Source organism: Macaca mulatta, chromosome 4, assembly GCF_049350105.2.
Source record: "Macaca mulatta isolate MMU2019108-1 chromosome 4, T2T-MMU8v2.0, whole genome shotgun sequence".
Lineage (NCBI taxonomy): Eukaryota > Metazoa > Chordata > Mammalia > Primates > Cercopithecidae > Macaca > Macaca mulatta.
Genome location: NC_133409.1, coordinates 85,445,853 through 85,469,042, shown reverse-complemented (window position 1 = coordinate 85,469,042; position 23,190 = coordinate 85,445,853). Strand labels below are relative to the sequence as shown.

General features: G+C 37.8%; 1 protein-coding gene across 1 annotated transcript in view; it reads right to left on the bottom strand.

Moving 5' to 3' along the window:
• SIM1 (SIM bHLH transcription factor 1) overlaps positions 1-23,190 on the bottom strand; it is a 78,488-nt gene that overhangs the window by 20,951 nt on the left and 34,347 nt on the right. The window contains exon 10 of the mRNA XM_015136983.3: positions 12,675-12,843. Coding sequence (XP_014992469.1) covers positions 12,675-12,843 — 169 coding nt within the window. The remainder of the gene's footprint in view (positions 1-12,674; positions 12,844-23,190) is intronic.

The following is a 23,190-nucleotide window of genomic DNA, read 5'->3' as shown; positions in this document are numbered from 1 at the left end:
GTCAATGCTTTTGGTGTCATATCTGAAAAATCACTGTCAAGACCTATGTCAAGGACCTTTTTCCCTATGTTTTTTCTAGAAACTTTATAGTTTCAGGCCTTACATTTAAGTTTTTAATCCATTCAAGTTACTTTTTGTGAGTTGTCTAAGATAAGGGCTCAATTTCATTCTTTTGTATGTAGATATCTGGTTTGCCCAGCACAATTTATTGAAAAAACTATCATTTCCCCATTTTGCATTCTTGGCATCTTTGTCAAATATTAGTTGATCACATATACGTGGGTTTAATTCTGGGCTCTCTATTCTGCTCCACTGGGGTGTCTGTTTTAATTCTGGTACTGTTATTGTATGGATTATTATAGCTTTGTATAATAATATTGTTTGAAGTCTGGAAGTGTGATGCATTCATCTTTGTTCTTCTTTCTCAATAGTGCTTTGGATATTCGGGTTCTTTTTTGGTTCTATATGAATTTGAGAATTTTTTTTCTATTTCTCTCTTTTCTTGTTTCTGGTCTTAGAGGGAAAGCTTTCAGGTTTTCACCATTGAGTATAATGTTAGCTGTGGGCCTGCCCTATGTAATCTTTATTATGTTGTGTTATATTTATTCTATACTAATTTGTTGAGAATTTTTATCATGAAAGGATGTTGAATTTTATCAAATGCTTTTTCCGCATCTATTGAGATGATCACATGATTTTTATCTTTCATTCAGTTAATGTGGTATATAACATGTATTGATTTGTGGATGGAACCCACCTTGCATCCCAGGGATAAATCCCACTTGATCATGGTGTATGATCCTTTCAACATGTTGTTCAATTTTGTTCGCTAGTGATTTGTTGAGAATTTGGGTGTCTGTGTTCACCAGGGATACTGACATGTTATTTTCTTTTCTTGTGGTGTCCTTTTTGGCTTCAGTATCAGGGCATTGTTGGCTTTGTAAAATGAGTTTGGAAATGTTCCTTCTTCTTCAATTTTTTGAAAGAATTTGAGAAAGATTGGCATTAATTCTTTAAGTGTTTGGTAGAATTCACCAGTGAAGTCATCTGATATTAGACTTTTCTTTGTTAGGAGGGATTTGATGATTGATTTAATTTCCTTACACATTATTAATGTGTTCAGATTTTCTATGCCTTAATGATTCAGTCTTGGTGGGCTGTACATTCTGGAAATGTATCCAGAAGAGTAAGTTATCCAATTTGTTAGCATATAATTGTTCATAGGGGTCTCTTATAATCCTTGATATATCTGTAGTATCAATTATATTTCCTCTTCCATTTATAATTTTTTTATTTGTGTCCCCTGTCATTTTTTTTGGTTAGTCTAGCTAAAGATTTGTCAATTATGTTGATCTTCTCAAAAAACCAACTTTTACTTCTGTTGATTTTTTCTATTGTTTTCCATTCTCTATTTCATGTATTCCTGCTCCAATCTTTATTAATTCCTTCCTTCTGCTAAACTTGGGTCTAGTTTGTTCTTTACCTTATAGTTCCTTTAGGTGTAAAGTTGGGTTATATGAGATCTTTGTTTTTTTCTTAATGTAAGTGTTTATACACTTTCCTATTAAAACTGCTTTTGCTGCAACCCAGACATTTTTATATGTTGTGTTCCCATTTTCATTCATCTCAAGATATTTTTTATTTCCTTTTTTATTTATTCTCTGACCCATTGGTTGTTCAGGAGTTTGTTAATTTCCATGAAATTGCAATTTTTTCAATTTTCCTCCTGTTACTTATTTTAGTTTCATACCACTGTAGTCAGTGTATATTATACTTGATGTAAGGCCAACCTTCTTGAATTTATTAAGACTTGATTTGTGGACTAACATATGACTATCTGGAAAACGTTCTGCATGAGCTCGAGAAAAATGTATATTCTGCATCAGAACCTTGACCTTACAGAAAAACAAAGCAATTCAATGCCCTGTAATACACTAAGGCGGTTTCCTAAAAATCTGTGAAAGAAGGAAGAATTAAAGGAATCTACATTTCTTAGCTAAAGATACTCAAATTCAACTTTATTAACTCTAGAAGGGTCAAATGCCACCATAAACTGTCAAATGAGGCATTGCTCTCTTTAAATTTACTGTTCAGTTTTAATAATACTTTATTCCATAGATTTTGTTAAAATAAATTTCCCTAGATACATTTTGATAGTAGATTCAGCCATTTTGCTCTTCTCTTCTTTTCAGCTGGGGAGCAGAATCACAAATTGCAGTTTCACTTCCATTAAGCCAGAAGCAGAGGCTTCCGATTTGATTTAGCACAGTTGCTCCACCCACTGCCTGATTTCTTTTTGGAAACTAACCGTTCCCCAGATCCAAACCATGCTACACTATGGAATAGTGACATGTTGAACATAAATTATGACTTATATCCAGGAATCTGTGGGGATGAGAGGCGGAGCTGCAGCTGTGCTTTGATGGGTGGATAGGATTTGAGAAGCAAGTTATCCTCACACAGAGTTAACAGACTCTAGCTAGAGTGGAGTGCTGACAAGGGGGCGGGGGTTGGCAGGTGGACTGAAGTAGGTAGAGTGAGGCAGGCAATGGGCCAGACTGTCAAGATTGGATGTCATACTATAACCAATGAGGTGACTCTGTAGGTATTTAAGCAGACAAGGTAAGGCATAATGAAAATCATATTTCAGGAATCTTACCCCAGCAGGAATGATCAGAGACCAAAAGAACAATAAAGAGGCAGATTAGGTTCTCTAAATGTGATGTCCTGTTCCAGAGAGCCTGGAACCAGGCAAAGACAGTGAGGAGGGGACAAGAGTTGAGAAACATTATGAAGGAACATGACCCTCACAAGGCCTTTTGTGTCCATAAGATCAAAAACCAAGCCAAACAAACAGAAAATAGTTTGAGATACTTTCCCTTTATTGTGGAGAAAATATATGTTTCATAAGCACAACACTATTAAAGATGTAGAACAAAAAGTGTACATAAACTAGTAGAATAATAGTAAGAATGTAATCTAGAAAGAGACTAGTTATCATGAGAACTGAGCCCTGGAACTAGGGCTGAGCCCATAAACACGGGTAACTGAGATGGAATATAGGGTCAAATGGCATTTCCTACACAGTCACTCAACTGCCAGTGCAAGTATTTTATTATCAAAACACACACACAAAGTAAATATCAGCTGTCACATATTTCCATTTTGTACTGGAGATGACAGTGAGGACAAGAAGACTAGAAAGCCCAGCTCAGGACTGGAAATGGATGGTTCTCTGTCCCTGGAGTATGAGACAGAGAGTGCTTGTTCAAAGTTTTACTCTCAAAAGAACCCTTAGATTCCACCACATCTAATTCCTCCTCAGCACTTAGGTGTTTGATTTTTATTACAGGATGTGGCATTTGCAGACCATCCCTAGGTTGTTTTGTCTCTTTACAGAGGTTATAAATTTCTTAGCAGCAGTATGTTCCCTTCCTCTTGGGGTTTTTAATATCTCCACAGACAATTAACAAAGTGTCCCCATACTTTTAAAATTTATTTATTTATTCATTAATTCTATTACCATTTAGTGAGTAAATATGTGGATGCTGGGGAATGGAGTGGGGGGGAGGTGGATATAAAAAAGACGTGTCATTACTTTCAAAGAGATTATAGTCCAAGAGAGGAGATATGACATGTCTAGAAGGCAGTAGAAGGCAAATTATTCTAAATAGGGGTCCAAAGGAGAAATATAACTCAGCAATATTTTATGAAAGAGGTGGTTCTCAATCTGGACCTTAAGCAGAATTTTGAAAAATAGGGGCAATGCGTGCAGAAATAAATGCATAGGCACAAGCATGGGGGCAGAAAAAGACAAGGCATTCATCAAACAGTGAGTAGACCGGTCTGCCTAGATCACAAAGTTCAGGTAGGGGACCAACAAGAGAGAATGTGAGGAAGGTTATTTAGGGCCCAATTATAAATGACCTTGAGGAACAGCTAGGGCAGTGGTCTCTGATCATGGTCTGGGAGACATGGCAGACTGGGGAGGAAAATTTTCCAAAATAGGGAGAAAATTAAGATGCTGTTACAATCATCCAGGCTGAGGGACCTCCCAGGACACGGGCAATGAGGGGAAGAAGATCAAATGGGTGAAAGCATAGAAAATCACAGCTTGGGCTGGGTATGGTGGCTTGCGCCTGTTATTCCAGCACTTTGAGAGGCCAAGGTGGGTAGTCACCTGAGGTCAGGAGTTCAAGACCAGCCTGGCTAACATGGGGAAACCCGTCTCTACTAAAAATACAAAAATTAGCTGGCCGTAGTGGTGGGTGCCTGTAATCCCAGCTACTAGAGAGGCTGAGGCAGGAGAATCGATGGAACCCTGGAGGTGGAGGTTACAGTGAGCCAAGACAGTGCCACTGCACTCCAGCCTGGGCGACAGAGCGAGACTCTGTCAGAAAGGAAGGAAGGAAGGAAGGAAGGAAGGAAGGAAGGAAGGAAGGAAGGAAGGAAGGAAGGAAGGAAGGAAGGAAGGGAGGGAGGGAGGGAGGGAGGGAGGGAGGGAGGGAGGGAGGGAGGGAAGGAGAAAGCAAGAGAGAAAGAAAGAAAGAAAGAGAAAGAAAGAAAGAAAAAGAAAGAAAGAAAGAAGAAAGAGAGAGAAAGAAAGAAAGAGAAAGAACAAGAGAGAAAGAAAGAAAGAGAAAGAACAAGAGAGAAAGAAAGAAAGAAAGAAAGAAAGAAAGAAAGAAAGAAAGAAAGAAAGAAAGAAAGAAAGAAAGAAAGAAAGAAAGAAAGAAAATCACAGCAGGGTATTCAGAGTGAGCATGAGTCTGGTCCTTGAAGGGGCACCCAAGTACACCAGGAGTTTATTAACTGTCATCTTGCAGCCCCTCTGCAAATCTTGTAAACAGGGATAAACCCAATCCTGCTGATAACTCCCCTTAACATGTGAGCTCTTTAAGACTAGGGGCTATTGGTTCTCTCACTATCTGCTTCCAACTCCTGCCTCCAGATCATTGCTGGAAGGGCAGGTCAACTCCCAACACATACCACCACCACCACATATACCACACTGACACCACCACATTCCTTTATCTCATTACATATTACATGTGTTTAAACAATGTTTACATTTTAATTTGCCCATTGAATCTGCTTTCTGGGGTGAGGATAGTATCCTCAGGACTTAACATGTCTCATCACTCTCCTGCTTCTTTCTCCATCTACCCCATCACCTCGGTGGGAATCATCCATCCATTCACTCATGCACTCACTCAATATCTGCTAAGGACTTCTAGGTGGCCAAGGCAATCTGGTTACTAAGGGCAACATCTTCTGTTCTCATGAACCTTACCTTTACTGCCCCAAAATTTCTTCCTTTTACCATGTCATTGTTGCTAGGTCTAATTTCACGTTCCTCATTTATGCCACTTTTTCTCATTTTTTCTTCTTATTGGTCTTTTCTTATTCAATAACTCCTGCCGCCTTACTTAGAAAACTAATGTGACTAAATCTAGCCATCCATTTACTTAATTTTTGTGAGATGTGTCATCTTTAAGTTCTCAGTATCAGGAATTCATTCTAAATGCCATGTGTCAGTGTGTATTATGATGTTATGATAGTAAACGTCAATAAAATATTATACCTAACATATATACCCACTTAAGTAAACTAACAAAAAAGGTATACAATCCTATATCTGATTCCATGTACCTACTTTATCTACCATAAATATCTATTTTATATTGTTGTGCTCCAAAGCAAGGTGAAGGCCAAAGAAGTTCTCTATTAAATAAACTGCATTGGAAACAACCACTTTTGCCTGTCTCTACTGTTAGTTCCCTTCCATCTCTTCACCCTTCTGCACTGTCTCCTAAAATGTTCCCTTTCTCTGTGCTCCTTTACCATGCATATTCACTCGGCAAGATTGTGTGTCCTTTATAGCAGACTTCACTATAACCTATTTGAAAAAAAGCACGCTGGTTCCTCCTGAGACCCAGTTTAGAAAAACAGGATAGTGACAAATAAATTTGGGGGTATAAGGAAGTTAATTAATGGAGAATAGTATGAACAGAATGTGATTTCATAAAGCAATCATGGAGAAACCCTGTTTGGGAAAAGGGATGGATGGGCAGAAGCCAACAGTCCCTGGACACCACTGTCTGCCCCTTGCCTCAGTCATATGCCAAGAGAATAAAAGGGCAGAAATTGTGGCCTTGAGGCCCTATGATCAATGACATCTTATAATTCCTCTCTAACAGGTTAGCTTTGCCTGCCCAACTAGACCCTAGTCTCTTAAGAGTTCACCTGTATTACTTTACTGCACATCATAGTACTTAACTAAATGCAAGAGTTAGTAAAAACCAAACTACAGAGGCTTCACCCCACTGAGTAAAATGTTTTCTAAAATGTGAATCTGAGATTCATTTATGAAAACCATCTAAAAAGATTATAAAGGTCTACTCTAATAATCTCCTAAAATTTCAACAGGAGAAGAAGACTAATCTCAAATTTATCCATGGACAGGAAATACAAATGCACCTATCTAATATAAGACTTTCTATGAAAATAACCTGAATTTTTCTGGCAATATGCATTAAAAATTTTTGTTTTTAGTGGTCCAGGATTACATGTTTGGGTGTTACATATAAAACATGAAATGAAGGAATATCTATATCAATAGTGATCAAAGTGCTATGTATAAAGGGATAACTATGCTTAAGAAATTATTGACCCTTCTGATATCTGTGACTTAAAAAGTCAGTCTCTCAGCATAGTAGTCATTAATATATTTTTGAGATCAGAGAAAACCTTTGCAAAGGAAGAGTTTCTACCTTCACCGAAAGGAAGCCAGATTGCTGGCAATGAAAATTAAGAGATTTCTGTGGGATTATTTAAGGTAACAGATGTAGAATAAAATCTGCAAGTGTTACAATGTATCAGTAGCAAGTGATTAAATACTTTCAGATTTCAGAAGCATACAGTCTTCTGTATGCCCTGTTATTACTGAATTATATAGTGTATTGGTTATTACTGACTAGGGAAAAGGCAAGAGGAGGGCAGGATGATACAATAAAACAGGATGGCACGCACTGTCTGTAATAAATGTAACTATAAACATGCCAGTGAGAAGTTTAAAAGGAAACTCTGGAATGAGGAGGCAATTTATTCATGATTGACGTGACTAAACCATGGCAAGATAACCTCCAACTGGTGTTAATGTAGCTATAACTAGTTTTATTAAAATAGACAGAAAATATTGTAGCAATGTCTAGCAGATAAAGTCTTTGAAATAAATTATATAAACTCAGTATTTCTAATTCAACAGAACTCTGAAAAATACATTGCTATTTTCATAAGCATAACAAATGTCATAACAATAAAATACAACTGTCATAATGGTAAGATTGCTACCATACAGCAGCACAGTAGCTATGGGCAGAATCTTTGGAAATTAACTGTAATATTTCTTACAATTTTTCCAAAACCATTCAAAACAATTTTATTTTGACCTCTCCTGTCCCCAGTAATACCTTGAGGTACAAAGATAACTGAGTCATTCATTAAGTGGTCATAATATAATCAAGTCTAACATCATTCCTAAGGGTATCTCATACCAGAAAGGGACCTAAAGTTTCATCTATTAATGGAGACAAACTGAGTGGTGGTTGACAGAGCAGTAGCAACATCATCTTGGACAAACACCACCACTTTAAGTTCCAGCTCCCTTTCTAGCCTCATGCATTTCAAGGAAATCACTTCTCTTCTAACTACAAGCAGACAGAAAGAGCAGACAGTAAAATAAGATAAGACAGCTCGGGCACAGAGGGAGGTGGTGGGGAAGTCTCTTGGGTAATGCCAAACTTTATCCTCATACAATGGGCCCCAGTAAAACGGTGGACCTTAATAAGCACATTCCTTTTCCTTCAGGTTCACTAACATAAGGAAGCTAAAAGCCGACTCCGGAGGATGCCTGCAGCTGCATGAAGATGTATGGGAACAGACATACAACCCTCCCTCCCAGATAAGCACAACAAAGAGACACAGAAGCAGTCCCAGCCTCTAATAAACTCTCCCACCCTGAACCCTTAAAAACCCTTAGTCTGTAAGAGAGTGTGGCTCTGACCTAACTCAGCCAGAAGTCCCTCTCAGGTTCATTTTCTAAAATAAACCTGTCCTTGTTGACTGGCAAGCCACCCTGCATGTTTCTCTCCTCTTTCTTTAATTCTTACAGTGGTAGCAAATTACAATTTGTGCATGTCTTGAATATTTGTATAAGGGTGCCTACATAATTCCAAAACGCAGTATTACTGCCATTTGTTAGGTATCTGTTAGAAATCTAGATATGCCTGATACATACTAGTCAGAGCAAAAAGCCTAATGAATAATAGTGATAGAATCATTAAATCACCATTTATAGTAGCTAAAGAGGCACAAGACATTACCCTATGAGTCCAATTTTGCTTTTGCTCTGGAAACTGCCTCTTGAAAATTTTAATGTGAATTTGCATGCCAAAAATATGTAAATAAGTAAATAACAAAAAAGACTGTCACCTTATTTTTGAAAAAATGGACAGAAATATTTAAAATTAAATACAATTGAAAGTTTTATCATTCAGTCACAAAAAAAGGAATTTATTTTGCAGCTATCAATACAAAAAGGAGAATCTAATATGTGTATCAATAACTACTAAAAGTAAGCTTTAAAAGTATAATTTCCAACTAAATCCATAATGAATGATCAGAATATATTTATGACAAGAAAAGGTACAAGCAACAAAGGATAAAACATTTTATCCATTCTTCCTCTACAGTCCCTTTTATTTCAGGAGAGAACTTTAGTTTAGATCTTCATAGACTCACGTCAGACTATTAAAATTAGTCCCCTAAATAGTTTTCCTTGCTTCAATCACATTAATCCTCTCATTTCCTGTTCAAAACCTTTACTAGTTCTCCAAAAAACAAACTCTAAACTCTTTGGCCTAGCATATAGTTGGTACCACTCTATATTTCTAAATATATCACTTCTTCTTAGTGCTCATTAAAAGACACCAACCCTCCTCCACTCCACCCTCAGACCCAATCACATTAACAATTTATTCCTGCATTTCTTCATAATTCTAGGCTTCCTGAAGTCCCCTTTCCTTTCCCTTATGCCCATATGCCTGAGTTCTACCCTTGACTCCAGGTCTCCCACAACACCTTCCTCAGCCAGGCTAGAGTCCATATGGTTCATACCACCTGCAATGTCCTTTGTATATACCATCTCCTAGACAATACTTATTCTAGTATATAATTTATGACTTCATCTGTACTGCAAAACTTAAGGATATTTCTTTTACCACTTCTTTGTAGTCTAGTACTTTTTAATCCAACCCCTAACTCCCAACTATCATGATGACCAGAGAAGTATCTTTTTAATGCAGGTATTCAGCTAGCATCTGCTAAGTCAAAGACATGTAATAGCAATGATACATGAAAATTAAAAGTGAATTATTCCTTAACAATATACAAACAATTTGGACCAGATAAGATTTTTGAGAAGCTAATTTTTAAAAATTCTGAGAATTTAAAATCCAAGATGGAGGACTTCTAACTTGCCTCTTCCAACAGAAACGGTGATGAGTTTGCCCTGGACACCATAATTTTCCAGTGTGCCCCAGAGGAAACTCTCAGCCTATGAGAATTCACTGTAAATGCCTGCTTTCTTGTCTGTCTATACTAGCAAGGATAGCATGTTCCAATTCTGATCTCTAGGTTATCAACAACTCATGCAGGAGGAACTCAGTCAATGATTGATTTAGTACCATGATTATCTAAACACAATTAAAGAATAACCTTAACTAGGCACATAAATGTTAAGTAAACTTAATTTATGACTGTGCAATTTCAAGTGAGACATATGGTTGAAATTCTAAGGACTAGTTTATGTAAGTATTAACCACAATAACAAATACACAAACTTTAAGATAAATCCTATGTGGACATACGTGTGTGCATGTGCATTTCATAGAACATTTCTAGAAGAAAGAACAATTTTGGATAGAAAAAATGAAAAATGGGCACTTTGGGAGGCTGAGGCAGGAGGATGGCTTGAAGCCAGGAGTTCAAGACCTGCCTGGGCAACAAAGTGAGACTCCCATGTCTACAAAAAGTATTTAAAAATTTTAAAATTAATGGGCCACATTGTTGTGTGCCTGTAGTACCAGCTACTTAGAAAGCTGGTACTACAGGGAAGTATTGCTTGAGTTTAGGAGTTCGAGGCTGCAGTGGGCTAGGATCTTGCCACTGCACTCCAGCCTGGGCAAAAGACTGAGACCCTGTCTCCAAAAATAAATAAATAAATAAATAAGAAAATGTTCTACTTTCTACTCATCTGTGTTCCTTTTCTTTAAATCATAGAACGTGTATAACTTTCCAGTTAACTCCTTTCCGCCTACCCTTACCCCATGGAAAGGGTAAACTAATGGTAGTTAAAACATTTAGTATCCTGTTAGAGTGAACTAATAGAAATGTTAGCTGTTAAGAGCTGAGCATGAAAGAAAACATAGACTAGACAGTGAGGATTTGGGGGTCCAATAGGGAGATTTTATTTTTGTGGCTTAATTTCTATATAACAATGGACAAACTCCTTCTACTTAGTACCTCCTAATTTAAATTCTTCTTTCATCTATGTGTCCAACACATCTACATATTAAAGGAGAGAACTACCCAAAGCCATAATCCATCTTTCCAAGCAGTAAAAAGAAACCATAAAACTCTCTTCCCAAGGTACAAGAGAGCAATAAGAAAAGTTTCTCATTAGATGTTCCATAAAAAGAAGCAGCTCCTGGCCGAGTATGGTGGCTCACCTCTGTAATCCCAGCACTTTGGGAGGCCTAGGTGAGTAGATTGCCTGAGATCGGGAGTTTGAGACCAGCCTGGCCAGCATGGTGAAACCCCGTCTCTACTAAAAATACAAAAATTAGCCTGGCGTGGTAGCGGGTGCCTGTAATCCCAGCTACTTGGGAAGCTGAGGCAGAAGAATCGCTTGAACCCAGGAGGCGGAGGTTACAGTGAGCTAAGATCGTACCACTGCACTCCAATCTGGGCAATGGAGCAAGACTCCATCTCACAAAAAAGAAAAAAGAAAAAAAAGCTTCTTCTCTGCAGTGACTTTGACTAAAATGTAATGTTTTATAAATTAAGTGCTCAGTACTTATAATGGAAGTTGTACACTGAAAAACATCTGGGCATCACACATCTACTCTCTTTTCTTTTGCCAGAGTAAAGAAGCGTGATCTTCTGTGGAAGACTTCAAACCATGTGACGTAAGTCTCTTAGAGGCAGAGACCATGTTGTGCTCATCTTCATACACCAAGCCACTAAAATAATCTAGCAAATAGCAGCCTCTTAGTGACCACTGGTTCAGTGAACAACATTTTCTCAAATAGTATACACTTATAGATATCAACAGAATAACATAACTCTGACAAATAAGAAAACAATAGTTTCTATACCTACTGGATTGTCATTTTTACTTACAAAACATATTTTAAAATAAATGACAAAGGTCAGCTTGATGAATAAGTGACTCAGAAACCAGTTTGGTTTTGTTTTTGTTTTTTCGAGATGGAGTCTCACCATCACCCATCCTGGAGTGCAATGGAGCGATCTCGGCTCACTGCAACCTTTGTCACCCAGGTTCAAGCCATTCTCCAATCTCAGCCTCCTGAGTAGCTGGGACTACAGGCACATGCCACTACGCCTTGCTAAGTTTGTATTTTTAGCAGAGTCGGGGTTTCACCATGTTGGCTAGGCTGGTCTTGAACTCCTGACCTCAAGTGATCCCCCACCTCAACCTCCCAAAGTGCTGGGATTACAGGCATAAGCCACCATGCCCAGCCTCCAGTTTGGTTTTATACTAGCCCAGGAAGCATTTCCCGAGCTACTCTAGTGAACTGCAGGAGGTTTGACATGATGCTATTAAAAGAGAAGGATGGAGGTGAGGTGGCCACAGGATATTGGGAATGGGTAATTCTCAGTCCTGTCCTACTTCCTTCAGGCCAGGAGAGCTGTGTACACACCTTGACATAGTCTAGTTTCTATGTCTGTGACTGAACAGAAAAATAATATTTTTTTCTTTCAAGAACCAGGAATCCTATTTGTACCTTGCAACGTTTCTGGAATATCTCTCGGGGTCTCATCTTCTCTCTACCTTGCAAAGATAAGAAGAATTTGCTTTTCCTACCATTCCGGCCATCTGGAAGACCCTCTTTATTTCATTCCTTCTAGTAAATAGCCAGTCTGTGTTCAAATTGCATGGGAACATGCATCCTTGTTCCTTTGCCTTCCCCTTTTAATTTTCTTCTTCTTTAGTTCCTGTCCCAAGATTCATTTTTCTACATCGAGCTCTTGTTTCCTGTATTTTATTTTGCTGGCTACATCATTTCACTCACTGGGTGGGAGGGAAATTCAGGATCAATCTCCTCAAAATCACAAAGAAGTTATAGTTCTGACAACAACCAGACTCTCGTGACCTTTATATTAATGCAGTAAACCACAAATTTTCAAATTTTCAAATTTTTACTATCAGTTATTTTAAAAGGAGGCAGATAGTTTAGAGAACCTTGCAGATTTACAGAAGTTTTAGTTATTAAAACTAGATAATTCATTCCAAACAGTTTTAATACTTTCTCAACCTCAAGTTCAAACCATGTCACCAAAAGAAAGTTGCAAAACAGCAATGCACTTACCTGAGGGTATGGGGAAGTCCTGGATTTTGACTTTGAGCTGGAGAGCCGGGATTTGGCCCCCTTTCTGTTGTCAGTCATGGTTGGGGTGGAGCTGCTGGTATAGGAGAAGGCTGGTTTGGAGACTGAGATCTGATCCAGGGAGAGCTGCAGCCCTTTGTATTCTGTGTCTCTGCAGGGTGGAAGGACAAAGCCCTTAATCAGCCACCATAGGAAATGGATTCATGCATACTCTCATCAGGAATGATAGTAATCCATATTTGAAAAGAAGGCAAGCAAAAGTTAGCCCTATAACTAACTTCCACAAGCACCTGGATTATTCTAGCAAGGCCTAATATTTAACTAGTGTGCTGATAATAATGTATTTCTCATTATTTTTATTAGTTAAGTGGAAAATAAGCACATAATTCATATTTTCTGAACTTCTGTGAGCTCTTTGATGAGATATGAATTAAACAACCTACTCTACAGGTTTCTTATGTGGGGTGGTCATCTGATGCTACCAGATTATTGGTAGCATGTCTACCACCAATATAAGGAGAATGTCTACTGTCAGCTGTTCTAAGATCAATCATTCTGGTAAACATTCAAAGCATTCTTAAAGTTAGCTAACTAGTTTAAGCAGGATTATAAATAGTTAAAAATTCCTCTCAACAGGTTAATTCAGTTACTTTAGGTACATTTTACCACCGTTTTTTCCATTCCTTCCTTTATTCAATAAATATTTATTGAGTTCCTAATATACACCAGACTTTGTGCTACATAAGGATGTAAGAATAAATAAGATACCTATAAACCCTGCCCTTGTGTGGATTATAATACACTGGGGAGAAGAAACAGTAAACAAATAAACATACATAATAACTGCAGACTGTGGTATGAAGCTTATCTTAGGAAGCTCATTTCAAAGGTATACTTGAGATATCTAGGGGCCGAAGATGACAGCCTTGGCCTGCCCATAGATACAACCTCTGCTGGCTTCTAGACAGCAGTGAATCTCATTGGACTCCTCAGTTTTCATAAGAGGACATTAACCCTTTCCACTGGCAGCCAAAATAAAATGTTTTAGAGAGTCTTCTTTATGAAGACTCATGGGAGAATTTTCTCTCAGGTTCCGGAACTCACTGGGCTGCCCCTGGGTAATTGATTTATTTTGATCTCATGAAACTGTGAATCATATAGCTCATCAAGTTTCCCTCTTTGCACTAAAAGTCAAAAGTCCCCAAGCCCTGAGTCTGATTTGTAATCACTTCTAGCAAGTGTACAAAGTCCTCATGCCATGCATTTTGTGCAACACACTCCACTGGCTTCTCTTATTTTTCTTATTTTTCACTTTCTCTGATTCTCTAATGGGTTTGCCTTTTAAAATTTTTTACATGCATTTTTAATTGTCTTTGGATTGAGAAGCATATAAAACCTGATTTTTTTTTTTTTTTTTTTTTTTTTTAAGACAGAGTCTCACTCTGTCACCCAGGCTGGAGTGCAGTGGCGCAATCTCAGTTCACTGCAGATTCCACCTCTTGGGTTCAAGCGATTTTCTTGTCTCAGCCCCCCAAGTAGCTGGGATTACAGGCAGCCACCACAATGCCTGCCTAATTTTTGTATTTTTAGTAGAGACAGGGTTTTGCCATGTTGGCCAGACTGGTCTCGAACTTCTGACCTCAGGTGATCCACCCACCTTGGCCTCCCAAAGTGCTGAGATCACAGGCGTAGGCCACTGCACCCAGCCTAAAACCCAATAAATTAATAAAATCATATATGTAAAAGTGACCAGCACATTCAGTTATCAGCAAATATCCAGTGATCAGCAAATATTCAGTTATCTTCTTTTCTTTGACCCTATTGGTTCTTCTATAGCAAGATCAGGCAAAAGCAAAAGTATAATTCAGTACTTGAAAATTGCTAATAGAGTGGATTTAAAATATTTTCACCACACAAACACACACACACACACACACACACAGACATAATGATGAGTATGTGAGGTAATGCACATGTTAGTTTGATTTAGATTTTCCACAGTGTATACATACATCAAAACATCACGTTGTACATCACAGATATACATTTTTTACTTGTCAATTTAAAATGGATAAAATATAATTCAGACAAGGAGACTCTTAAGTGAGTAAGAATAGAAACCAGCTAAAACAGCTCCAACCATATCACTGCCACAAAACACAGGGAAGTGATGTATATCAGCAAATTACAATGGCTTACTATCAAATAATCTATCCACTCAATGCAAGCTTTCTTTAAAAAAAAAAAAAAGTTCTTCTACATAAACAGTAAAAATTTAGAAAGTGAACCTGCAATTTGTCTTTCAGGCCTGGGAAGTCCTATCCCATCACTGGTCTGCTTTTCAGCTCTAATCAACTCCTTTTAAGGACCATATAGACTCTGAGCACTCTGTCAGAAATGGAATAACTTTCAAAATGCTGCTCCCATTTGCTTTTTTGAAAATATTTCAAAATTTTCCTTCATCTACCCCTTCCTTCATTAAAACAGTTGTCCCTAAATTGACTTTAAACTCTCTTGGTTCTTCTTAACCTATAAAACTCTTCTTAACTCCCACTTGCCTCTATGAAGCCCTTCCTGACTGCTAAAGCTATTTATTGAATCCATATTTACTGAGTGTCTTTTCTGTATGGGGCCCTGTTCTGGGGACAGGGAGACATCAATGAACACAAGAACTAAGTTCCTACCCCTCATGAAGAAGGTACCTGAGTATTGTGGGGAAGGAAGCAAGAACTATCCTTTTCCACCTCTAGCCTTACTTTTCAAGTGATTATGTCTTGTCTTTCTCAGCGGATTCTAAGTCCCTAGAGGACAAGAGTTAAGAGATATTTTATTATATTCCAATGACCATTTGCACAGTATTTCACATAGAAGAAAGAGGAAGACGATAACAAGGATGAAACTAAGAAAGATTGTTTTCCCCAGTGACTACTAATAACTTGCAACCCAATATCCTTTCTGCACGATAAAAAACTCAGATGGGCTATGAGTCCTCTGACCTACCTGCCATTAGACATCAGTGAGCCAAGTTAACTGGACTCTAACAGGAGGTAGAGCCTCCACCCTTGGGCATTTCCTGTGTCAAATGCACTTCCGTTCATTGGACAATAGTCCAGTAGACATTTAGTTTCTGCTGGACAGGATCTAGACAGACAATAAGAATTGTGCACCCATGAAAGTTTGGCCAAATAACTTGGTAAACTCATTCCTAGTGCTGCATCTCAGCCCAGGGGTTTTATGGCTATAAGCAGGGAATAAGCAAGGATTTATTTTTCTCTTGCACACTTTCAGATCCCGCCCCCGCCCAGGGTATGCATCTCACTGTTGAAGAAGTCTTACCAAAATTTTTGCATGGCCTCTAATAACAGAAATACTTCAAATTAAGTAGGTTTAAATAACATGTAAAACCAAGACATAGTTTAAAATTTCACATATTCACATGAAAACTCTAAAAAAATAAGAAGAGTTATACAAATACTCTTGATAAATTAAACAAATATTAATGCTTTGGTACACATCAAAAATACAAAAATAATCCACCAAAATGTAACGGAAGACCATGATGGCAGGTTGATCAGTGGTTTAAGCTAACCTCTGCCTCTATGTATAGGCCTCAATTTCTTTCTTGTAACTCATACGGATTTGGTGAATTTTTTTATTTTGTTCTGTTTTGTTTTGTTTGAGACAGGGTCTTGCTCTCTCACCCAAGTTGGAGTGCAGTGGTGCAACCTTGGCTCACTGCAGCCTCAACCTCCCTGGCTCAAGTGATCCTCCCATCTCAGCCTCCCAAGTAGCTGGGACTATAGGCATGCACCACCATGCTCAACTGATTTTTTTATTTTTTTATTTTTGATAAACACGAGATCTCTCTGTGTTGCCCAGGTTGGTCTCATACTCCCAGGCTCAAGTGATCCTACTTGCCTTGGCCTCCCAAAGTACTGGGATTACAGGGGTGAGCCACCATGACTAGCCTTGGATTTGGTGAAGTTTAGATGAAATATTCTATGAAAAACTCATAGCACAGTGCCTAGAACATAGTAAATGCTCAATAAATAGCATTATATCTTACCTTCCAAACTGTGTGACAAGTTTTGGCACCTGCTATCCCCAGAACAATAGTTTCACTTTGGTAATGATTACAATAAATTTCATTATAAAAACCTTTTGCTGTATTTCATTCCTTTCTATCCCTGATATGGTTTAGCTGTGTCCCCACCCAAATCTCAACTTGAATTGCATATCAGGGACCCAGGGGGAAGTAATTGAATCATGGAGGCCAGTCTTTCCCATGCTATTCTTGTGATAGTGAGTAAGTCTCACAAGATCTGATGGGTTGATCAGGGGTTTCTGCTTTTGCTTTTTCCTCATTTTCTCTTGCCACTGCCATGCAAGAAGTTCCTTTTACCTCCCGCCATGATTCTGAGGCCTCCCCAGGCATGTGGGACTGTAAGTCCAATTAAACCTCTTTTTTTTTCCCAGTCTTGGGCATGTCTTTATCAGCAGTGTGAAAACAGACTAATACAATCCTAGACCATTTTAATTTACTCTGTTACTTTTTGGCCTCTAAAATCTATTGCAGTATGGCCAGAATACTTTTTAAGGTAAATTCTTTATTGCTAAGTCAGCAAATGGGGACCTTATGGCAACACAGTCACTCTGAGAGGAATTTGGCCTTCCTGCCTCTCTGTTCAAAACTCCAACAGCTCAAAAGATGTGCTAGGATGGAAAGCACAACAAAAAATACCCACTTAAAGCCATTTCAAGTACGGTTGATGTGCTGCCAAGAGCAGCTCTGAATGGCAGATTCACTAAGAACAAAGCATTTGTTTTACTTTTAGAATTCTATTAAATTGAGCGTTTCACTTGTATAGCTTAAACGGCTAAATGCTGATGGAAATCACATTATGAGCTCCATTTTCTTCCTCCTAACCCAGACACAAATTGCCTGGCCCTACCCTCTTCCTTTCATTTCGTGAGGCACTTTCTGGTATCGCATATGTCCTCAAAGTTACATGCATGCTCAGTAGAATCATATATTTAATGCTTCCTCATGGAGTGGAACAAAGTAAAATACTCAGCTGCACAGAACTTAGACTCTTAAATCAGTGTGGTAAGAAATTTGACTTATCCAATTTTCTAAATGAAGGACAGCACTGCTCTCCTTCTAAAGTTTTCTTGAAACGTGCCACACAGACCCGTTTGGGGCTCCATGAGGTAACTTTCTCAAGGGCAGTATATGCTGTTCTCTCAGACGTGATTGGCATATGGAAAGGAACTGTGGCACATGCATTTGACATATCCTTCAAAAGTCTACTGAGGAAAATTTACACTTTTTTCTCCCTTCAATGATTTCTAGAGAGCTCCAGACGTCTTCAGGTGCCTCAGCTCTGAAAGCAATCTGAAATGGGAAATTTGCAATCACTAGGACTTGCAGCTTGTCAATCTCACCCATATTTGCACAGACCAAAGTAATCCTCTTATTCCATTACAGGCAGTCAGAAATCATTCAATTTGCAGAATTAACCATCTGAGTCTACTTTAAACTTTATAATAGTCATGTACATATTTGAAATAACTCAAATTCCAATAGAGAAAATGGGGCCATTTTGTATCTTTGGGCTTCCTCAGCCTTCCCTTAAGCAATACACCGTGACCACTCATGAGGCAAATGCCAACATGCCATATGGGAAGCTCAGCGTGACACCCTTGGAAAGCCAATAGAAGGTGTCTTTGCCACAAAAACTGCATTGTCAGATTTAGAGAAATGCATTCACATTATTTCTATCATTTCAACTGGGAGAATAGCCTCCATAATACCAGTAGCCAAAGTAATTTATAAAGAAATTTGGAGCTATTTACAATTTCAAGTGAGTTTGAATGAGTGTACAGAGAAAGCAATGAACAGTATTTCATCAGTTCTTTTTGATTCAAGATTATTTGCAATAACTTTTCTCTTCCACCCCACCATATTCCACTTTCATTTTAGACAACTTTATTTTTGCTTCTGTCATGTCAATTTGGAGTTGGCTGGCCAATCTGGAGCTTCTTTGTTGGCTTTATGTTATGTGGCAATTCTTAAAAGGGGTTGCCAGATTTCCCGATTGAGCTTTTTTTTTTAAACAGCTGAAGGTGATCAAATTACCAAGGAAAACGTGGAAACAAAGACGTACAATTGATTTGGCTCCAAAGGCGCTGATTGAAATAAGCAGAGGATTGCATTAAACCGTGATCGGATTAGGTGGGAATGACTGCCTTACACTAAACTTTTTAATTGGATTCTAGAGTCACTGTTACACGAAGTGCATGACCTTCTTTATATTCTGGCAGAGTTACCGCCTGGCCACTGGGTAAACCTCTGCAGCAGAGAGACCTACTTTATGTTTCATTTTCAAGCTCCCACGGAGCCCAGCAGAGAGAGCTGACAAGAAGGAATACTGTGAGGGACTCACAGACTAAGACAATCTGCTGGGAAATTAGGCTAAGGCGCCCTTGGAAATTGTAATAGTCTCATACTAATAAGTGGATTTATGTTTGCTCCTTGTAGTTTTCTCCATTTGATCTGGTGATTTTAATAGTTGTCCCAAAGTCTTTGGTTTTACATAAACATACATTGCCTCTGCCTAGAAACCATCTTTCTTCTCCACTTTGAAGGTTTCATCCAACATGCTATGGAGTGGATGGCATCACAAGGGTAAGGAATGGTTCAGACACAAAGTTTGCTATCACATTGTAATTTCAAGATGGAAAGACATGAGTGTAATCAACAGGCAAACAATAACAACCAAAAAGTAAGGCAAAAAAAATTGTGAAATGTTGATAAGATGTGCCAAAGTCAACCAGCCTCATAACAGAGATTGTTTAATACCTTCATACCAACCCATGGAACAAGTGGAAATATAGCTAAATCCAGATCTGCCATCACACTACATCTAAATTTGTTCCGTCACCCCTCCAGGCCATGGCGATTTCTCCCAGCTCCTTCCTCTGAGTTCTTATACCATTCACTGCCTCAACCACTCAACTGGCATTTCTAATGTTCTGTCTTACAGTGTGGTGGCTTCATATCTTGATAACCTCCTTCTAAATTCCTTCTTATAACAGCCTTTATTTACTGTCTAGACAGTATCTCACATAGAACAGACGCTCACTTGCAAGTGATTAACAAAATAATTATCTTTTAATAAACTTTTGCTCATCTCAAATCCAAATGAATAAAAATTCAAATACTGGTAAATATTTTTATGTAAATGAGAAAGAGATATCTACTAAGTAAGTGAGTTTATGTGAGAGATTCTTAAATTCTCAGATTATAATTAATAATGATCATTCTGAAGTTCTGTAAGGTCTTAAATTTTAAAAAAGCAAATCATGTTTTACTGTTATGCACATTAATAAAATGTACTTATTTTATGAAATTATAATTCAGGCTCAGCATATGTGATACTTAGCCAAATTGGAATTTTAAATTAATTTCATCCTCAGGCATTTATTTGGACTATTACAATTGTATTGAAGGAATTAGAAAGATAGTGTTTTAGACGCCCAGAGAAATAACTTCTGCAAATCAACAAGAAATACAATATATCTGCAGTAGAAAAATAAGAAAAAATATATGAACAATGCACAAATTGCTGAGAAACATTTTGTAAAGGTTTAACCTCACGAGTAAAATGAATTAAAGCAGCTAATGGGTGCCATTTTTGCTTTCAAATTAGCAAAAAATTTTAAATGACAATAAATCCAAATGAAGATAAGGTGAAATAAATGGACATTCTTATATACTACTAGTAAGACAGTAAACTGGTAGTGTTTAAAGAGTTTTAAGAATGTTCATACCTTAAATTCAGCACACTAGTGTCCCCTCATCCAAGGGAGTACATTCTAAGACCCCTAGTGGGTGCCTGAAACCATGGATAGTGCCAAACCCTATACATACATTATAGGAAATGTATGTATAGGAAAACACACACACTTTATCATATACCTATAATAAAGTTTAATTTTAAAACAGGGTATAATAAGAGATTAACAATAATAATTGGTAATAAAATAGAACAATTATAACTACATGCTGTAATTGTATGTAAACATGCTCTTTTTCCCTCTCTCTTAAAATTGCATTGCACTCACTTATTGTTGGACTACAGTTGACCTCATATTACTGAAATCACAGAAAGCAAAACTGTGGATAAGGGGGAACTATGGTAATTCCACCTCTGGGAATATATCTTATAAAAATAATTAGAGATAAGTATCAAGAATTTGTATACAGGGCAGGGCGCAGTAGCTCATGCCTGTAATCCCAGCACTTTGGGAGGCCAAGGCGTGTGGATCATTTGAGGTCAGGAGTTTGAGAACAACTTAGTCAACATGGTGAAACCCCATCTCTACAAAAAATACAAAAAATTAGCCCGGCATGGTGGTATATGCCTGTAGTCCCAGCTACTCGAGAGGCTGAGGCAGGAGAATCGCTTGAACCCAGAGGCAGAGATTGCGGTGAGCCGAGTGCACCACTGCACTCCAGCCTGAGGGACAGAGTGAGACTCCGTCTCAAAATAAAAGGAAAAGAAACTGTATACAAGTGTGTTTATCACAGCATAATCTCTTAAGTTTAATTATAAATAATGAAATAAGAAGAACCAACAATAATAGAATTACTAAATTATGATATATCCTTGTGATAAAATGTTATGCAGTTATTAAATACTTTTACTCTAATGACATAAAATATACATAATAAAGTAAAAAATTATCTCTCTTTGACATGTACTCTATATGCATATTGAGAGATAATAAACTAAAATATTTAGTTGATATTCGAAAATGGATTAAAGATGTCTTTCATCTTCTCTTTAAACATCTCTGCATTACCCTAATTTTTTCCCTAGTATGTATGACTTTTACAATCAGAAAAATATTTCTTTTAAAAAAATACTAATTGAGGCAAATTTCAGGTACTTTTCATTTCATATTAAAACTTTCTTTACATTTCCAGAATTTCTTCTTTGTGTATATTAAATTACAAAAGAGAAAGCATTAGTAAATTCCTTTTCCTCAAGGTTCAGCTCCTCAGGTATGCCATCTGTAATTTTAAAATATCCACATGCTGTCTCAGTGCCTGCATGTTTCACTTACTTTCTGATCTTTTTTCCACCCTTCCTACCTTATAGAATTATCTGTCTCTGAAGGCTTTCATGTGAGCTATATGACTTTCTGTTTCCTTCTTAGGATAATATAATCTAAATTATTACCACAATTGAAAAAAAAATAAAGTATTGTCATGAACTTTCTTAAAACAATTTAGTTTCATGTGGCTTATAAATGGTACATTTGTCATTGTTCAAATGAAGTAAACCCTAATGTGGGGGCCACATTTTTTGTTCTAAGGAACTTTATTCTGCTAAGAAATTCATTCCGTATTTAGCTACTAAAGTTTAAATATATTTGTGAATCCTTCAGGTTGAAGTTCTACATTCTATTGACCTTATATTTTTTCTGTTTCTTATTTTCTTTTTTTTTTTTTTTTTTTTTTTTTTTTTTTTTTTTTTGAGACGGAGTCTCACGCTGTTGCCCAGGCTGGAGTGCAGTGGCGCGATCTCGGCTCACTGCAAGCTCCGCCTCCCGGGTTCCCGCCATTCTCCTGCCTCAGCCTCCTGAGTAGCTGGGACTACAGGCGCCCGCCACCGCGCCCGGCTAATTTGTTGTATTTTTAGTAGAGACGGGGTTTCACTGTGGTCTCGATCTCCTGACCTTGTGATCCGCCCGCCTCGGCCTCCCAAAGTGCTGGGATTACAGGCTTGAGCCACCGCGCCCGGCCTTGTTTCTTATTTTCTTGGAGGCTGGAAGAGAGTGTTGGTCTTTAAAAGTTAGATCTGAATAAACACAAAATATGCTGCCTCTTTCAAATGAGGCATATATTTAAAATTGTCAGTCTCTTCTTCCACAATCTAAACCCCTAATTGTAGCCCAGTTCTAGAAAAGAATCAAATATAAAGAAAAAGTAATATTAATATCATATTAATATCAATCACATTTGTATTACTTCTTTTATTTTCAAAAACTAGGAAATAAAATACGCATGTTATTCTGGCCCCCTCTTTTCCATTATTTCCCACCTCCCCACCCTCTGTGTCCATCCCCCTCACCAGACCCTTCACTGTCATTTATTAAGCTAATGTCTTTCAAGTGTACCTCCCCTTTAGAAGTCTTCCAATACCTAAAAAAGATAAGCAATGGAAGATCCCATTACTGAACATCTTACATAAGGTTCTATTATCACAGAAACAGCTTTCCTACCTAGTTCTTAGCAAAACTGATTCCTAAACCCTAAAAGTATCCTCTGGTGGAGGGGTGAAAAGAGCATACCTCCTGTTTTCAGCTCCACACAAACTCCAGGAACAAAAAAAGTTACCTGTAATCATAAAATAATTTTCCACGACACTGGGAAATTTAGACCCCATACCCAAGGCCACAGAGTCTCCAAATTCCCCACAGGATCTCA